Raw genomic sequence first — 21,312 nt, 5'->3', positions numbered from 1 at the left:
TTGTGTGGGGGACAAAATTAAATGAAGTAAATGAAAGGGCCAACATTCTGTCCTAATCACTGTCCCCATTCAGTTACTTAGTGCTCTACCACTGAACCAAGTCAGAGACTTATTCACATTCATTAAGGCACAGTGGACCAGGCAGTGTGCCCAGTGCTGGAGAGATCACTAAAATTATTTTCTCCTTTTGATTGCTTTTTTGACTGATTATTTTTCATTGATGTGTTTTAGCTTTCAAGTTACTCTGAATGCTATTGAGAACTTCATTAAGATTATAACGAGAATGTTAGATAAGGCATTTATATGTTTTGGGGTATTTATTTATTTATTTACCATTGAGGAGAGTTAGTGATATTACTTTGAATTGAGTGCTATATTATCTGAATTCATGAGGTTTCTGGTACCTATTCTATCATTTGGAAGGTGTCTTCCCAGAAGTGTTACAAGCTAATTATGAACTCTCTTAATATTAACATTTAGCACATACCTTGTGTCTGGTCATAGTCATTGTTAATGCTGTACACACACAAAAAACTGAATGCCTGACTTTGATTTATGTTTTAAAAATCTCTTAAGGGACACATTTGAATTCAGGTACAATCTCTGAAGATTTTAAATAGTATTATACTATTATTTAAAAACAATTTTAAAACAAAAAGTAAATGCCAAAGTGAAGAATGAAAAGAAATAAGAATTTTAGAATTTTATCTCTTCCTGATTATATGTCTTCCTCATCTCATTTATGATATATTGAGAACATTTACTTTGATAATTGGCTATTTCTTAATTTCAATACATTTTTTGGTATGTGTCACAGTACATGAGTTAAAGAATAATTTGTGGAAATTGACTCACTCCTTCCACCATGTGGATCCCAGAGTTAGAACTCAGATGTCCAAACTTAGCAGCAACTTCACCCACTGAACAGTCTTACTAGCCCTGTTTCTTGGCTGAAATGTCTTTTTTTCCTTATCTTCCCCATTCTCTCAGGTTAGTAAGTTTATAATCAGTACATTATCTGCCTCTTCAATATCAATTGACACGTTTATGAAAAGAATGCAAGGTATTTTAACTTGAAGACTGGCACCTGCAGCATGCCGTGCCACATTATGCTACCCTGAGAGGACACACACTTAAATTTAGTGAGCGTAATATGACTATGATTTGCAAAATGTAAACCTCACCTCTTTATAGTAAATGTTCTATTTGCTTTTCAATGACATTTGTGAATTGGGAGGATGATCAGCCATAATGGAAATAGTGGCATTGAAACTCGGACTTTTGGTAGTTTGTTTCAAAGTGGTCTGAGTAATTCCACCAATTCGTGAACCAGGTATCAGAGGACATAATAATTCAACTTCACATTAGTCTGTATATTACAGGAAATAAAGCGTTAACAGCTCTGTAATAGCCAAAGCCAGAATTTTGTGAAGAAAATCAGTTGATTTTCTTTCACTGGTCCAGATGGTAATTCTATTGCTTTATCTTTCACAGGACTCCAACAAACGCATTTCTGTTTGATGTGGTGAAAACTGCCACTTGCTAATTCAAAACATTTGTTTCTAGGTGCCAGGTTGACCTGTCGTCCCTCAGTAGGGAGCAAACACACAAGCTGGAGTTACAGCTGGAAGAGGGTGAGGGCCACCTGGTTCTACTTGTCACTTTGACAGCCTCGGCCACAGTCAGTATCTCTGACCTCTCTGTCAACTCCATGGAGGACCACAAGGAGCGGGAAGAGATATTAAAGAGATATGTACGTATGAACAATCTTCCTTCCAGTCCCAGTGTGACTACATGAGGTCATAAACAGAGAACCCAGACTGACAAGGCTATTTCAGAAGAAATGTTTGAGGGGCAGAAGGCAGGCCCTTACAGATGTCACGTGACTCTGCAGGATGAAGTGGGCATTGTCTACTGATGTCTATAGTTTGGTCATCTCCAGAGTCCATTGCACAGCATGTTATGAATTTTAAAGTTTGTGACTTCTCTCTCTCTCTCTCTCTCTCTCTCTCTCTCTCTCTCTCTCTCTCTCTCTCACACACACACACACACACACACACTCACACACAAATATATATAAAAATTTCCACAAAGGAAACTCAAATTTATACATCCCTTTAAGATTAATCCTTGGTTCTGTGTGATTGCAAAGAACACTTGCCTTCCTAAATCTAAAATGAGGTTATTAGCATACTGAGAGGAGAGTATCCAGGAGTGGTGTTTACAAGAAAAGCCTAACTTCTACCCTTCAATTTAAAAAGTCACTGTGAAATGAAGTTTAAGAGGTAGCCTTCTTCCCTCTGATTGAGGGTGGGGTGGGAGGGTGGAATAGAAAGCCAATAAATAATCACTCTTCTCCTTCAAATAGTCAGTCCAATCTTCTATTTCTTAGCAACTTTCAGGCTGCATTTTCCACCATGTAGTTGTCTTGAATCAACAGAGAGGGGAGCTCGTGCTCCACCATTGTCTCTCAATGAAGGCTTGGTACCCATGAAGCTAGGGGAAAGCTTTTCCACTTAAAGTCACAAAGCTTGCATTGTACAGCACCGCCAGGTGTTCAGACGGCTCCTCTAGACACTCAGCCATGGAACCAAGCTCTGACTAACAAAGAACGGCTTTTTAAAAAATAGTCCTATTTGCTGACATCCTTTCAATAACTGAATTTAATAAAGATGTACCTTATCAGGCTGTGCAGATAACATGAAGTACTGGTACTAATGCTGTACAATATTCTTCAAACAGATTAGCAGGATGTCCGCCTCAGCAAATTTATTCTAGCTATCTCTACTGAATCAGCTGTCTGCTAATGCCTGTACAACTCCTCCACCAATAGTATTATCATAAACAGTTTAATAGAGGTGACTTAGCAGGGCTAAATAGTGTATATTTTTAAATCACCTAAGAGCCTAAGTTTTTGTGTAGTAGCTTCTAATATATAATTGCAATTATGAAAATTATTTCACATTTTGATACTCCACTAAAATATATTCTTTAGTTCTGGGAAATGAGCCGTCTGAATTAAAACTACTGTGAAGGAATTAATTGGTATATTAACATGAATATTCATCCGGGCATTTCCAGTCTGTGGATCACTATTTTGATACCATCCCATGTATGAAAATGATAGTGCTGTCTGCATAATTATAAGTAATCTACCTATTATTGATTATTTTGTTGTTGTTGAATAGGTTTCCTTTAATCAGCTATTTCCATTCAGAATGTGAATACTTTATTTTCTATCTTTTCCAAAATGCTAGTTATTTCAATGAAATGTTTGACATCCCAACTAATTCTCACGTTATATCCTGCCCAGTGCTTTAAAAGGTAAATCATGTTTAAATATGCTTTTTTTTTTGTAACCCTGGATTTCAGGCACAGGTTTTCCTCTCCCTCTAGAGACACACTTGCTAAGAAGCGATAATGCAGAAGAGCGCATGTGCTATATTAGCGTTAACGCACCGCGCTACAAGGACAAAGAGCAACATCTTGGCAGCTTTAAAGGATTTTATACTTTATGTATTATGAAATGAATAGATTTGTATGAGGTCTAACATATTCCTCGTTTTGAGCAAACATGTAGAGGATCACTTGTTCAGCGAATTATTTCTACATTTTTCTTTGAAAATGCAGTGTGTGTGTGTGTGTGTGTGTGTGTGTGTGACGCCTACATGTGCATGCATGAGAGAGAGAGAGAGCGTGTGTGTGTGTGTGTGTGTGTGTGTGTGTGTGTGTGTGTGCTCGTGCATGTGTATTTAAGTTGAGGTTAAACTTAAGAATTTGACTTCATTTAAATTTGGTACTGGTCAGGGTAGGGAAAGTAATGGATTGCCCCACTCTGATATTCAACAGCTCTAGAGAATCTTGACATTGCTCAGCAGGGAAACCCCACAAATTAAACAGACATTCCTGTGTGAGCTACTATTTGATCAGCACATTTTGAAAAGGTGGCTAATTCCATTTTCTTGTTCTTTTCGTCTTTGCAGGGAGGGGAAGAGGGAAGGTCAGCAGGGGTGGGTAGTAATGGGTAGTAGTCCAAGAGCTGCTGTTTGACCTTTTCAGAACGGGTTTGCTGAACCCCTGCTCCTCCTTGTCACAGTTTAAAAACCAGAGGAGCTGGTTTAGAGAAGAAGTTGTTAGCATTCCATTTTTATTATGACATTTCACAGTCATCTGATTTAATGTCCCTTGACCGGATTGTCCACCGTGAGACGCTGGGCTTGAAATGTTATTTAGAGCATTGATAAAAGGTGAGCGGCTCTAAGATGACAGCAAGTCATAAGGCTGGTGCTGTGACATTAATTTTCTCCATAACAGAGATGGAATAAGACGTCATGGTGACAAGCTGTCAATCAGCTCTGGCCCCTCAGAGCATCTCTGTGCCATAGGATGGGGTATTGCCTCTCCTGTAATAGAGCTGAACCGCGATGCTCCCTCTGACAGCTGCTGCAGCCATAGAGAAAATATATTATACAGCCTTTCATTAAAAAAATAAAGAGGCTCCTCTCCAGAGCATTTCAATCTTTTCCTATCTATTGAGGGCTGAAAGGATTCACAGCAAATCATGGATTCCTCTGCTATGGAAATTTCCAGCTTCAAAAGCCATACAGGTTTTGAGGCCTCCTAAAATATCCATAAATAACTATGTGCAAATAACCCTTGATAAAGCTTTTCATAAAATTAATTTTTAAACTAATATTTATTTGCTTTTTCTTTGAGTTCTTATTATAATCTTTATGTCACTAGCCTAAACAGTAGAAATTTCAATACATCGTCAAATGACAGGTGACTTGGAGAATGAAACCTTCAGACTCTAATCACCCCTCCCTCTAACTGTGAACCTGGGACTCAGAACTGAAGCCCCAGTCAGTGAGGCTATGGCTGTCCCATCAGCCTCACAGAGCAAAATGACTCTGACTGCTGACATTTGTTTTAGTCACAATGAAATTTGGTTTGAATCATTCCTGGAAAAATTAAAGTGCCAAACCCTTTCCATAGAACTATTCCCCATCATTAGGGAATAGTTACCAGGTTTAATAGATTGAGTGAACTCTGAGGTAAGATTCTGGCCAACTTTATCAGTGCTGTGGGACATAGCAGTACCTAGAAACCTCAGGACCTTAGCCCTGCTGCCTAAAGTCTCCATTGAAAAACAGTTGATTTGTAGGAATTTAAAGAGACATAAGTGCATTTAAACTAAATCCAGCCAAATGAGCCTTTTAAATAAAGTTCTGGTGATAAACAGTTGTTTAGAGCAGAGATTAAGAGGTAATCTTTGTACTTAGCACTATTTTTAGAAAGTCCTGCTATGAGATTACACATTTATCTTTCTTTCTCTCAGAATACCAAGGGCATACCTTCAATGTAAATAATGACTAGCCATCCAGGACTGATAAAGTTCAGACTATAGAAGCTTTGGTTTGTATGTACCCTACGCGAGTAATACACTAATGAGAATGCTTTTATTCTAGCAACATTTTGATAGATATATTTGTTATGCAAAAGCATATTAAACTATGTAGTGATAAAACATTTTAAAGAAGGTGAGAAATTTCATGTCTTTAATGTGCTGATTAGAGGCAGTGGCCTTACCAAAGGAAAAACAAAATGAAATGCAAACAAAATGGATACCAATGTTCTGGAATTCTGTTGCATTTACTCATTCCTTAGAGTTCTAGGTCATTTTATGTTAGTGTTCCTCCTTCACTTTTTTCAAGCACTATGCTTATTAAGAAATCACAAGCAATCTGTAAAGTGACACAGCATTAATCATCTGGTTCTGCCACAACTTTCACAATTCCATCCATTATAGAAAATACAAATATAAACGTAAGAAAAGTTCCTCACTACCTTTGAATTTATTTTATTTTTTAAATTGGTCTATTTTTTAAAATGTCTCCCTTAAAAGTTTTAGAAAACTATGTAAGTCTTTGAACTATTAGCAGTCTTTAGATAATTTAGCCCTCACTTAAACACTAAGAATAAAATGGTAGAAAAATAGTTTGTTTAGTATTAACTTTCTCGAAAACTCCCCATGTCCAAAGAGTGCCACGTAACCAATCAGTTAAAATTAATATTGTTTATTAAAATCTTCAAACTATCATTATTACAGATGAAAGGTTTTTTGAGGTGCTTTAATAGACGATATTAAGAGAAGCCATTGGAGAGATCTGCTTCATAGTTTATTGCTCACCATCTACTGAGGGTTATTTACAGGTAGTAATTGTGGTATTTTTATTTCAATAAAATAATTTATTACTAATTTACATAATTGTGTGCATGTCCATGCACAGAAGTGCATGCTCTCACGTGGACATGCATATCTGAGTATTCTTGACACAGGAAGTATAATTTGTATTGGAAAAACACAAATGAGTCTTTGACCCCTGAGACAGCATGCTGAGAAAATTTAGTGTTTTCTAAGCATATTTTTTGAGGCTTCTTTTTTTTGTTTTGGTTTTTTTTTTTACCCCTAATGCCCGCGTTTGGTTTTTTCAGAGCCCACTGAGGATATTTAACAACATAAAAGATGTGGGATTTCTCCAGGTGAAAGTCATCAGAGCAGAAGGTTTGATGGCTGCAGATGTCACAGGTAGGAAATGATGTAATTCTTCTATTGTATACATCAAAAAGTAGGCCACGTCTGTGGGATAGAATAATCCAGCTCTGAATTTTATCTGAGTGAATCGTTGAAGTCAATGGTTTAAATAGATTCATAGGTGATCTCACAAAAGACTTGATAATAGATCTCCAGTTTCCTACACAGTTCTATATTTTAAACAGTGTGATACTACTAAAAATAAATAACGAAAGTCAAAATAACTTCCAAATTACTGCCCTCATAAAGTTTAATCAATGTAGCAGGATTGATATGTGCAGGGACCCTCATTTCTGCATACTGAACAATATAGAACCATCTCCTGTCAGTTGTCAGGAGCTTCTCTAACAGCACAAACACTTGGAAGTCAAGCACACATGGAATCTGTTGCATCATTCACTGAAAAGGTCAGTGCTGGAGTGCTCAGTAATTACTATGGATGTTTCATATTTGGGTCCCTGCTATAATTTCCTAGTTACACAAATTTGTCAGCATACTACAAAAATAATTATGTATTTAAACTTGGCCTATCTGTTACTTTTTACCCAGAACACAGATGTGTAAGAACAGCAAACCAGTCTTGTCTTCTCTAGCTTTAGTATCACTGTGTGTTCAACATAGTAACAAGTGAGATGATGGCCTTTATATCATGGAGCTACAGAGTTAAGTGCTTTGTCCTCATTGATTTGTCATATAATTCAGTAAGGATATAAGAGATGTTCCAGAGACCATTGAGTTATTAAAATTTGATGGTGAGATGGAATTGACTTACCAGTTCCATGGAAATTTCACTGTGCTAGAAAACATTGGCTTATTTGTAGTAATAAGCACATAATTCTAAATGTTAGGCGCAATGACCCTTATAGACTTATTTGAAGCAAATACTATACTTTTCTTACCATCCAACTGTCTGCAAATCTCTGTCCTTTAATTCCTTCAGTAGAACTGAAAACAGGTAAAAAGATAATTCCCTTCAAAATTAAACAACAAATGTTTGTCCCAAAAGAGCAACATTTAAAATTCTAATATTTGTATATCATCAACTGAGCATATTAAGTAACAGAAATAAATATTTGGGGATTCATCGTTCTCTGGAAAAGATGATCATCGACACATCTTTAACTAAAGACAAAAACACTTAAAAAAATACTGGGTCTAGGGGTTGCTGTAATCTCTGAGTGTGAGCTACTCTAGCTGTTAGTGATAAAGAATTTGTGAATAGCGAGTTTATTCATTTTCTTTCTTAAAACTTGGTTTCCTGTATAGTTATCAGTGAATTATCAACACAGTAATTTCACATAGAATGATTCATATTCCTTTTATTTCCAATGCTTACTACCTGACATTATTCAAGCTAAATGCAGTTGTATAAGTTTGTCTCCTCTTAGAAGATAGCATTCATTTTAAAATTTCATGAATATGCAAACTAAGTTAACCTACTTGGCCTGTATGCCACTATGGAAGTTAAAGTACATGTACTTTCAAAGTTGGAAAAAATAGAGATATTTCTTTCCTAATGGTTCTATATAAGTCAATGTGAATAACAATAGCCTTTCCTCTTGAGATTCAATGAAATATAATTTTTTATTTGATAAAGTGAACATTAATTTGAGGACTCCTGAATATCTGAATCTCAATTTTTTCTTTCAGTTTTAAGGATATAAATCTAATGATTCCTCATTCCATGCTGACCTTATAATCTAATGGGCTCTGGATTGAACAAGAGAGATGTTGAACTATTAAGAGACAAATGGATAATTTAGTCTTTGACCTTGCTAACCCTTTGACCTTCTGTGGTTTTTATGACATTTGTGATGGTGGCAAAAATTACAATCCATCTGTTTAAGTAAAAAATATCTGGATACCCTATTAATTAAAATAATCTTAATTTTGAAATTATAAAGAATTTGGGGTATAAATAAGCTCTTCATGTGTTTTGTCTTTTATTTATAGAATTTTGAAAAGTTGATATCCATCTTAGTGGTTCATGACATCCAGGCTCTACCTAATGTGAAACATAAGTAAAGAGACAGGATTAAATGGATCATTCCGTCTTCAAGTCTTCAATAGAACATCCATCTAGAGCAGTGGTTCTCAACCTTCCTAATGCTAGAACCCTTTAATACAATTCTTTATGCTATGGTGACCCTCCAACAATAAAATTATTTTCATCGCTACTCATAACTGTGATTTTTCTACTCTTATGAATTATAATATAAATATTTTCGGAGAAAGAGGTTTGCCAAGGGGGTTGGGACACACAGGTTAAGAATCACTGATCTACAATATTGTAGAGGATTTTAAAATCATGAGTAATTCTCTATGTTAAGCCAGGAATATTTTCTGACCTGGTACAAATAAAGCTATAGTTAGAAGATATTTAGCTTCAGAATACCTCTTTTTAAACAAACCTAACAAGACAAACTTACACATAACCATCTCTCATATATTTTAATTGCTTTTAAGTATTACAGCATATAGTCATATAACTTAAGCACAATTTTAATTAAGATTCCAACATTAAATGAGCACAGAAAAGAAAGATTCTGTAATCTTTTAAGTAGCCATCAATCTTACTACAGTTACAAAGAATTTTTTCCTTTCAAAATGTAAAATTTTTCTTTTGTTACAACACATTCATTGAGAAACATTGTGATACTGTATTAACTCTGTGTGAATAAAGAGCAATTGAGACTCTCTTTGAATGAGTGAGTAGAAAGCACAAATTACTTTTTAATGAAACCCTCAATTCCTTCCCTGTCCACAAAAAGCCTATAGCCTTGTTCGGCAGAACAGAACTACAGTAGGTCACTTCACTTAAGCCCCTAATAAACTATTGATAGTCAAGGGGAGTTTTTTCTTCTGTCTCAATAGCCCAGTGTTGGCCAGTGCACTTCAAATCATTAAGGTTAATACAGATTTAAAAAAGAGATTAACTCTGGTGGTTAAGGCCTCAATTTACAACTCCCACACATATGCACACATTGAGCACAGCACAAGAGTGGATTGAAATTTCAGTCAAATTGTGGACAGCCTTTCACAGCCTGAGAAAGTGGCATTAGGGTTTGAAACCTTGGTGCACTAAATTCTTTTAAGGGAAAATGTTTGAGTAACTGAAAATACTTCTAAGTACAATATACTCTCACCATCAGCTACTCAGTGAGAGGTTACTGTTTCTCTGTACCATCAAAGCAAAACTAGGGACTGTCTGGTCCTGTTCACTGGGGAATAATCTTTCCAACATGAAATAACATGTTCCCTAAAACTGGGAAGATTATGAGACCAGAAAAGGCCAACTGAGGAGACAGAGAGAGAGAGAGAGAGAGAGAGAGAGAGAGAGAGAGAGAGAGAGAGAGAAATTATACTTTTCTAGCTATTGATTATTCTAAGTAGGGCCTAGGGCCTAATTTCTGCGTGTAACAGAGCATTTCACGTCTTCTGTATTGAGTGAGGCTTTCTTTAAAGGGGATTTAGTGAGTTATCTTTAAACCTGGTGATGAGTTCTTTCAAGTTTCAGAGCCCTTCCACCCACTTGTTCCAGGTTATGAGTTCTGCTCAGCAGCCTTCTCGCAGCTTTACCCTGGGTTGTGGTGGTTCCACAACTCCTACTCATTTTATCAGAGTTATAGGGATCTGGTTGTTATAGTTTGTGGGGTTTTATTTGTTTTGCTCCTGAGGAAGAGGCCACGGTCAATCAGCTTCGGAAACAGTGATATGGGAGAATCTGTACCTTTCAGAAGCTGTTCCGTCTTGTCACTGCTTTAAAGGGTGTCCACATAAAACTGTCCTATCCCAGGCGAACTGACTTTGCAAATGAATGAACCATCTTTTTAGGAAGTAATAGGAGGAGGAGAGAGGGGATTTATGATTCATAGTCAGCGAAATTTTCCCATTAATTGAACATTTCCCCCTAAACTAAGCTATTGATAAAAAACTTGTAGCATGTCAGCCTTGTATTCTGGAAAACAAGTAGTTATTAAAGAGAAATGTTTAGTGCTCCTTTTATTTGCATACATTTTTTCCATGTTTTCCTTTTGGAAAACTGTCTTGTTGAAAAATATTTAAGTAACAAAACAGCAGAAAAAGGCATGCTACAGTTTTTTGTTGTTGGTGGTGGTGGTTTTTTTTGTCTTGTTTTGTTTTGTTTTTTTTGTTTTGTTTTGTTTTTTGTTTTTTTTTTTTATCAGCTCTGTGATGAGAGTCTTATTATCTTACAAAATAACAGTGAGCAGCTCGGATTCATTAGCAGTGCTAAATTTAAGCCCCATTTGACAGGCTGCCTAGAAAACATTTTGTTTTGCTGTCTGTGGGCTTTAATTAAGATGTGTTCAATTGCAGTCCTCTTCAGTCTAGCCCCCACCCCCAACTTGCTGTGTCACAGACCGGCGATCAGACACTTTTAGACGGTCCAGCCCATGACTTTGACCTTCTGCGCAGTCCAGCGTTCCCTGGGGAACCGTTCAACTCATGAGGTCTGATTTCACACTTCCTGGATGCCTCTGCTCTCTTAACAATGACAGGGAGACAAAGCCCTTTAGAGCAGGCCGCATGGGGACTTGTTTAAATTGGAAACCAGAGAGGAGTCAAGGAACAAGGTTAGGGGCTACAGAATAGTGCTTTTAATAAAGAGCTCACAGCTCTGGCTCAGCTCAAAGAGGTCTACCTCTGTACAATTAATTGAGCCATTTATCTGGAGCATCTTAGGCCTCTACTTTCTCACAGAATTGCGTGGTAAATATCAGCTAAGAAGCAAATGAGATATGCATGAAATGAATTTTAACACTTTGATTACTGTGCCTCCAGTCTTCATTAAAAGTAAATTTATTTGTATTTCTGACCTCATTATCAGTAGCTGCCTGCATTTTTATTGGTTCCTGTGATTTCCAGCTTGAGTGTGTCATGAAGGTATATTTTATGCAGAGATTGGGGTTTATTATTCTTGGTGTTTTCCCTGAGCATTGTGGGTCTATTCAGAAAAAGAAAATGAAAAGCAGGCTATAGAGAAGAGAATACAAGTCAGTTCCTGAAAAGCATTATGGAGAGTTGGAGAAATAGTAGCATGCAGGTATACATAGATATTTTAATATATATTGTATATATAATATTATATATACTAGACTGCCTTTAAATAATACACTCTCCTTAAAAATAACTTGTGAGTTTGTTTAGCAAATTGTATAAAATATATTTCGTTGTTGCATCAAATAGGTTTCCAAATCCTGTTGTGTTGTTGAAAGGAGGGGCCAGGTTGTTTCTTCTGGGGCATGGGAACAGTGTGAGTTTTAGCAGCTTGTACCTGTAGTTACCATTGTCAGACAATAGTACTGAGGGTATCCAATAAGCATAGTCTTACATTTTTATGATCATTAGGTAAAATCTATGATGGAGGAAGAAAAAATATGCAGCCTTTCAAATCTACATTATTCCACTGAATGGACCAGATAAAAGACTAGAGTAAAATAATTTATAGCTAAAGGAGATACATGAAGGTATTGCCAATATTTACTATCTTAAGATTATATTTGTTGAAACAAAGAATAAATATTAAAAAGTTGAACTGTTCCCAAAGTATGCTTTATCTCCATGGTATGTTAATGTCTCCATTTGCTTTTTAATATACTACGTAAGTTTTTAGCAGTATACTTTGATTAAATATTTTATCTAATTCATAAAGCATCAGAAGGTGGCATTTTGCTCTGATGATATGCATGACTTAGAGACTATGCATATGTTCAAACTCATGGGCGATAATGCATTAATGTTCATTGGACATTTGCTAAGAATGAGACTATTAGCAAAAGCTTCACAGAGACTGCAGCAGCTTGGCTTCTTGTACCCCTTTATGTCACATACTGCCAGAAAACTTGGTTTCTTTTAGTATTGTATTTTTAAAAATTCAGACAGTAAATGCAAAATTTGGAAAGTATTCTTTAAACACTAAGCCACTCTTATCAAAAATATATATTAAAAACATAAAAGAAAGACATAATTTAGTACTGATGCCTCTGTCTGAACTAGTGTTTCAAATGGAATTACAGAAATCATTTGTGATTCATATGTAGGTCACATGGTTAGGAGATTCTGCTCTAGAAGAATAGGTTGGATCACAAAGAGATTAATAATTGGGTTTGGTATGCTCTAGAGGTGAAGGACTCTATGCTGAGAAAGTGGTAGTCCCCCTATCAATAGGAAAGGAAGGGAGGAGAAATACTATAAAATAACTAATCAGATTCTGTGGAACCAAGATTACAAAATGATCCTTTAAATAAAGAAAGAGAGAAGTGCTGACGACACATGTAAAGCCAGCCTCAGGATCTCCCTCTGTGTCTGAAGATGCTACGATCATCTTAAAATTAAACTAACCTTTAAAGTTTTATTACACTATGCTATATAAATAAGTCATTCACTTCTTAGAACAATGGATCTAAGAAGCACTGCAGAGTGCTTCTCCTAAATCACTGAACTGTCTAGCCCAAGAGAGCAATTTAAGTCTTGATGTCAATGGATACTGTGAGGAGGATCCATGACTCTGTCTTTATTCCACACTGTTTATCTACTAATAACTTTGATAATATAATTGAGTGCTTGCTTATCAAACTTGCCAGGAGGGCAAGTTGATTCATTTATATGACTAAAATACTTATAAAAAATTATCATAAACATTTTATTTGTCTCTCTGTGTATATATATGTATATATACACATATATGTTGCTATATTACTTTATACTGTTAATGTTTGTAATATGTGTATATATTTACAGACTGAAGTAATATAGTATACTCAATAAAATGAACATCAAAATATAAATCTAAGGTCTTATATGGTTAAAAATAGGAATTTTTTCTGCTTTAATGGTAGAAAATGCAAAAATACTTAAGGATTATTGGGTCTAAGCATTAGAAAAATGAATTATACATTTAATATCCCTTATTATTGTAAATGAAAGTCAAATGTTCAGAACGATACTTGTCAAAGTTATTCATCAAAAAGAATATTGACAGACTGATTACAATGCATTTTACCTGAAATATACTTTAACCTTGGAATTCAAAATGATCTCAATTGATTCAAGATAATGATAGTCATAACAATAATAGTAACTAAAATTTTTGAGTTTATCAAATCTCTATCATGTAAGATTTGAATTATATAAGATTTGAATTTGGCACAAAGGTTATCAAAATGAATCTTACAATAATGTGAATAAAAACTATTGTTATCCCAGGTTTTTTTTTACAATTTTGAAAACAGAAAAATAGAGAGATTGTAAAACTAGCTAATTCTGCTCTGTCTCTGTGCCCCCACTTACACATACACACACACACACACACACACACACACACACACACACACACACACACACACACACACACCAGCTCATAAACAGAAGAGCAACCATGCACATCTGGGTCCTTAGTTAAGGCACTTGATAACTACATACAGAAAACAGACACTGGTAGCTGGGGTGTGTGTGTGTGTGTGTGTGTGTGTGTGTGTGTGTGTGTGTGTGTCTCATTGTTTTACAGTTCAAAGCTCTATCCTGGGGAAGGTATAGACAGGAGCTAGCCAAGTAGTAACTACCAAGGTTCTTGTTCAAAGAGCCTTCTTTCTGGCAAATTTATTTTATATTCTTGAAAACAGAATCGTTTTACTACAATATATTGCAATTACTGTTTCTTTCCTCCAAATTCTCCCAGATCTCCACACCCACCAAATTTGCACTCTTTGTTTTCTTTTCTTTTCTTCCTTTCTTTCTTTCTCTCATTAGAAAACAAACAGGTAATAATAATAATAATAATAATAATAATAATAATAGCAATAAAGAAACCTGGATAGAATAAAACAAACAGTAAAAAAGAGCAAAAGGAAACATACAGACAGTGAGGCACTCACATTCGCACGTATAGAAAATTCATAAAAATAAAGTAGAAATCCATAATACATAAGCAAATTTTAATCAGAAGGGGATTTAGATTATTAAGCGAGTCAGAGACTCTTTGCCAGACAGAAAGGACCTAAGAACATAGACCCTGTTCTTGTTCTGCAGAGATTGGCATTGATGTCTTACAGAAGAATGAGAAGTGGTTTCTTCTACATATTAACACGTTACAAAGAAACTGATAAAGGCTAATTTAGCTCATACCTGTTATCCTCAAAAGCAAAATGAACTCTACATGGTTATAGTTAACTGAATTCTAGTAGCCAATCTTAGGCATGTACACTTGATTTACAAAACATAATCACACATACACATAGACATATGTACACACAGAGATAGATAGATAGATAGATGATAGATAGATAGATAGATAGATAGATAGATAGATAGATAGATAGATAGATAGATACATATGTGTGTGTGCATGCATGTATACATCTATAGCTGCAAGAGAGCCTAGAAATATTCTGGGCTTCAAGGCCACTATGTAACATAGGAATAGAGTCTACAAGATGGTTAGAATTATGCTCAGTCAGCCAGCCATATATCCTGCACAGGAGGTCAGGCTTTATCACATAGTGCCTTTATCACATAGTCCCTTTATCACATAGTGCCTGACAGAGGCTGTGCCCTTATTTTATACCTATCATTTTAATTGGATTTTAAAACTACTACAGAAGATAAAGGAAATACAAGGGTTATCGATACATAATTTTATTCTCAACATAAACATTTTCAAAAAATTACAAATCTAAAATGAATCGGAAATTCCACTGAAGAAAAAAGTTCTCCATTATTGGAAGAATTGAAGCAGAGTCTGACTGACTCCTGGTTACCAGGATGAGATGTGTAACTTTTCCATAAGGTGTCATAGAACCATCAGATTCTGAGGTAATACTTACAAGCTAAATAACAGTACTGAATGAGCTTTTAGCAGAATACAAAAAACATCATTGTAAGAGCAGAGACTTGACAGTGATAATTTTCATTTGTGTTTCCTTTGATTGAGAGAGAGGGTTTTTAAAAGCTTAATCTCCTAATACTATGCTAATTTTTAAGTTTAAAGGGTTTTATTGCATTATGAAAGGTCTCTGTAGCTGATTAATTTACTTATAGAGAAGCTAATCTGAAATGCCCAAATTTCTACAGGAGAGTCTAATTAAGTACTAGAGGTCCTAAAATATTTAGAAAGGCTGCTACAAAAAATTAATGTATTTTATACTGATTTTAGATGAAGTAACTTATATGATCATATGCTTGTATGATAAACATCATGCATATAATTTTATATCGAAATGAATTTTAAAATGAAAGTTTTCTATATAATGTAAGCTTGTAAGTGCTGATGCATAATTTTCTGTAGGCTTTCTTTTTTTAATTTTATAGCTTCATGATCTTTCTTTCTTTGTGTTCCTGTTTGCCAATTCTCATGTTTCCCTTGCTGTTCTTTGGTTCTAAATCCCAAATTTCTGGAGTCTTTCAGAATGGTTAGCTTTAGGATTTGACAATGCATCTAGCTCCATGGAGACCTGTGACACTCTTCTTCACCTTCTTCTAGATTGCCAGGGAGATTACAGAGTTAAGAGCAACATAACAAAGGTGTCTATTGATCTCAGTTTTGTCTGAAATGTGGTCCGGGAATTTCTAGAAATCTCCAAGATATTTTCAGAGACAGAGAAAGACAAGACTCTTTCTATAACAGTGTTAATATGTTGCTCAGATTTATAATCTTTTCTCCCATAATCATACAATATACTTTTCTAAAGTCTGCACTAAGGTTTAATGACTTTCCTGTTTACATCACATAGGTTTATTATTGTCATCCACATTGAGTTAATAACCGTTTAATGTCTCTCTAAATTTCTAAAAGAGTTATTCTAATGGTTATACCATATCTTAAAAACTTTTGAGATCTTTGATAATTTTGGAAGATTCATTTGGCCAAAGTATATAAGAAATGTTACTAAAGGCCCATGATTCCCAAGTGATAAGAAGGCAATACTGTCCTGTGAGTGTTCATGTCATTGTTGGGGGAATTTTATTTGAAGCAAATTTGGGGGAGTACTTCTGATGTTTAGTAGCTTGGAGCTGAAAATGCTAACTGCCTTACAAGAGTTTGCCCAAGCTTATCTGATGAAGCCTGTTCCATGTCAACTGCCTTACAAGAGTTCACACATGCCTATACAATGAAAATTTTCCATGTCTTGCATCATGTTCATGTAGCTTGAGAAACGCGATTTAAGCAAGCTTTGGAAAGGCCGCCATTACAGAATGCTGAAGATCTGTGTATTCATGGTTGCTGTTCTTACTCATTTGACATCTTACAATAACCATGCCATAAACGCATAGTTCACCAAGCTTTTGTTCTAGAAACGTCTTTATTCAAGCAGCTTTTCTCATATGTCTACTTGACTTTTCTCCAATTCTTTCAATTCTTTAGCCAAACCTCATCTTCACAGTCTTACTATAAACACTGAGTTCAATCAATAAATTGTAGTTCTCTTCCATACCCCTCTAATACAGTACTCTTTATTTTCCTGTTTCCATTAACTTGTATCACTCTTTTTGCACATCACCATACAGCCTTTAATTATTTATATTCACTATTTACCTTCATTGCTCCATCCTTTATACAATTAAATTAAGAAAAAGAACTTCCTCTACCTTGGTTGTATGTTTTTGTGCATAGTCGACATCCAATAAATATTTGTTTAATAGCTCAGTGTATGGCTTTATTGTGAACCAAATTCTATTTATTCTTCCTTTGTAATAAAGATCACATTGCTCTACTTTTATTTTATGATAGTAAAAAGAGCATTATAAAATTTTCAATAGGAAAAAATGGTGTATTCGGTCTAATAGATTGACAACCATAACTCTAGAGTATAAATTTCCTTATCACAATGAACAGTTGCCTGCTTCATAACTTAGAGAGAAAAGAAAAACCGTGTTATTAACACTCAGTTCCAGATGAAGCCATATGAGTACCCACTAAACAGTGATAGATAATGCAATTCTACCAATCAGATGCTTAAAATATGTTTAGGTCAGTTGATGAGAAAGCCTAGGGTCAAGTCTCCATTTCTAGTGGTAAGAAAAAGATTGGCAGAAATCTCAACATGCATTGCTCTTTGTTCTAAGAGACCCTGGGGAATTCCCTCAGCTATGACACTGTTACATGTCATGATTGAAATTCAAGTTTGCAGAAAGGACAGATGGCAACCTTGATTATACATTTTAAGATTAAAATATAGTCATTGCAATATGTGGCAACTGAGGAAATTAAACAAAAGTGCTTAATAAATGCAAGGTAGGCTCAAAATAAAAGCTCCCTCCCCATGGGTATGAATTGCTTTCCATGCTACTAAAAGCCTTCTGTGTTTTCAAAGACAAGACTACAAAGAGATGGTCACTAGGTCCTCCCCACCCCCACATTTTTCTGTGACACACTACATCTAGCAAACTATGCCACTTGTCAACAGTTAAATAACCCTGGACAAAGCCCACCACTGATGGATCAGGATTCCTGCCCTGCTCAGGAAGCAAGAATATCTCTCAGTATCATTTAGCAACTTTAATACTCAGACTACTAGTTCCAACAAACTAAAGTCACAATGTGACACAAAACAGATAGCAACTGAACAGTGCACTGTGCACTTTCCCACAATTCTTTACTAGTGTGTCAGGATTATTACCTTAAGAGTAAGGACAAAAGTGAAAATTAGCCATTGAAGTCACTTTATTAATCCATGGTGTGGTTTTGAAGATTCCCAGGAAAGATGCCTACTGGAGTCAATCCTGATACTTCTTTTTTGTCACTGTTATAAAATTTATTTTAAAAAGAATGAAGTAATGGAATATGTGCTTTGAAGTCTGTGGCCATTTTAGTTTTATGATAAAGGGTAAAGGACACTCTAGTGTTAATTCACTTGGGAGATTCTTTTTCTTATTAAAATTCCATAGGAAAAGAAATGGCTTTTAGCATTTAACTAGATTATAGACAACTATCCAAGCATACTAGTTTAAAGTGTCTCTTTATAAGTTATGTTATTCATTTGTAGGTTTTTATGTAATAGAGATATTATTAAAGAGATATGTGAATCAAATTAAATGACACATTACTGATTATAAATTGTCATGAAGTTCACTTTTATGATGGTTCTTTACTTTTAAAAAGGCTGGTGGTAAACCTGCCCAATCTTCACAGATCACAAGGTCTGCTCCCCAAAGAAAGTGCTGCTTCCTCTTCCTCTTCCTGTCCCATAATTACAAGATTATATGGTTCCTTCTCATCACTCCTTCTGCACTCCTTACTTACCTTTATTACTGTGCTTGCAATGCTGCATAATAATTATGTATTTACATGTCGATTTGAGAGCTCAGCTATGCCTTAATCATACTTATAACTCTGGGATGAGCAGAGCAGGCACTCAATAAGTAATGAATACTTCAGAAGGCATTCCCAGTTCTCTTCAGAAACTGTCAACATTGGAAATTGCCATGTTCTCAAGGAAGGCAAGATTATGTTCTAGATGTCGCTGTAGCTAAAGCAATCAACACCATATCCTACCACACAACACTGCTACAGTTTCTGTCCCCCATCGATTCCAAGGTCTTTAGTTTGTTATATTTCTAAGGAAAGCGATCAGTATTTTTGTCACCAAAATATTAGAAGTTAATATTTTGGAAAAGACTATTGGTACTCCACAAGTCTGCCTTGGGCTTAGGACAAAAGTGAGTAAGAGGTGTATAAGAGACTCTATAATCTATACATTAAGATTTTCGGTTAGTAAAAAGTTAGAAGAAATAAAATTACGTTCCAACATTGGCTACTGAGTGCGTTTCTTGCATGTCTAACAGTGTGTTATTGAAGAACAACATGCACCTTGCAGAATATTGTGTGCATCAGTGCTGTATCCCGGCAGTGACTCACTCAGGTACATCAGTACTGTATCCTGGCAGTGAGTCACTCAGATACATCAGTACTGTATCCCAGAGGTACTCACCCAGGTACATCAGTACTGTATCCTGGCAGTGACTCACTCAGGTACCTCAGTACTGTATCCTGGCAGTGAGTCACTCAGGTACCTCAGTACTGTATCCTGGCAGTGACTCACTCAGGTACCTCAGTGCTGTATCCCGGAGGTACTCGCTCAGGTACCTCAGTACTGTATCCTGGCAGTGACTCACTCAGGTACATCAGTGCTGTATCCCAGAGGTACTCACTCAGGTATATCAGTGCTGTATCCCAGAGGTACTCACTCAGATACATCAGTACTGTATCCTGGCAGTGACTCACTCAGGTACATCAGTGCTGTATCCCAGAGGTACTCACTCAGGTACATCAGTGCTGTATCCCAGAGGTACTCACTCAGATACATCAGTACTGTATCCTGGCAGTGACTCACTCAGGTACATCAGTGCTGTATCCCGGAGGTACTCACTCAGCCACTCTCAGCAAGCAGAGAAAGGCTTTACAGAGGCAAAATAGAATGATAAAAAGATTAAAGGAGTGAATAATTATTAGATAATTGATTATTTGGTTCACTTCTAGTGTTTCTCTGATGTTTCCAATTGCTTAAGTGTCAATAATCAAGCCGGAGGAGCCAAAAGGCCAGCATCTTAATGCAGCATTTAGCAAGTGAAATCAGCACACTGCTTGAAACTAGTTCTTTAAAAGTAAAACTATAATGTATGCTTATTTATTCTGAATAGATAGAATTTGGCACTGTACTTTGCTGTTATTGAAACGGATGGAAGTTTGTACTTGACCTTAAACACACAGCATTAGAAGGGAACTTTCTGAGGCAGTGAAAGTTAAGTGTTCCAGACTAAACATTGCATCAATTTCTTTTACTATAAATGATATGTAAATACAACTTACTCAGTCTACACAATTCTATTCAGATACATGATCATAGATTGTTTGGTATCAGACAAGCAATGGGGTGCTCTTCCTTGGGGAAGTCTGTCTCTCCCAATTAGCATTCCTCAGTTGGTTGTAGTTATTTAAACAGACTTTCTTCTCTCTTCTTTCACAGATTCTAGAGATAAAGAGACTAGAAATAATACTTGTTGATGTCAGCTTTTTCTACCCAAAATCCCAAATAAAATGTGACTTGGCTAAACTTAGTGAATAGTTTTCCATTTGTAAGTAATACCACTTAAGATATTATATTAGATATAAAGGCATATTGGAGTGTTTAGTGCTGACATTGGTAAGATTATGATGCCTCTATTTTCAAAAGACACTCAGGATCCAGTCATCATTTAGCACCCGGATCACTGGACTGGCTCCCACTGGTCGCCCTAGAGCTCTCATTGCCCACTCTACCTTATTCTTCAGATACCATCAGCACATACCATCCCTGAACTCACATTTCTCCAAAACCTCTCCTGGAAGAGTGAGCAGCACATCGTTGAGAGGCCTGCTGCTGTCCTTATCCCTGCCCATCGCCTTGTACACACAATCCCAGTCTACCTCCTCAGTCACTCTGCCTTCCTAGGTATTGCAAGCAAAGCAGACACAGCTGCTTCTCCGTGTTTCAGTATCTGCTCCTCTAGGCCAAGTACAGCTCCTCCTTCTCGTACCTCAAACATTACCTTGTCTCTATGTCATTTTTCCAGCAAGACATATTTTTCGAGATTCTGTATTTATCACTGAAACACACTGGAATGAAGTCATCTTCTTCAATCCAAATACCATGAGCACAGAGGTTATTCTAATTGTTTTATACATTGCTATTTCTCTAGCAAATACAATACTGATCACAACA

General features: G+C 35.9%; 1 protein-coding gene across 1 annotated transcript in view; it reads left to right on the top strand.

The window, feature by feature from the left end:
• Mctp1 (multiple C2 and transmembrane domain containing 1) overlaps positions 1-21,312 on the top strand; it is an 865,685-nt gene that overhangs the window by 604,439 nt on the left and 239,934 nt on the right. The window contains exons 9-10 of the mRNA XM_032897068.1: positions 1,567-1,753; positions 6,496-6,589. Coding sequence (XP_032752959.1) covers positions 1,567-1,753; positions 6,496-6,589 — 281 coding nt within the window. The remainder of the gene's footprint in view (positions 1-1,566; positions 1,754-6,495; positions 6,590-21,312) is intronic.

The sequence above is a fragment of the Rattus rattus genome, chromosome 3 (assembly GCF_011064425.1).
Source record: "Rattus rattus isolate New Zealand chromosome 3, Rrattus_CSIRO_v1, whole genome shotgun sequence".
Lineage (NCBI taxonomy): Eukaryota > Metazoa > Chordata > Mammalia > Rodentia > Muridae > Rattus > Rattus rattus.
Note: the sequence above shows the minus strand (reverse complement) of the source record. Positions and strands in the feature narration are given on the sequence as shown.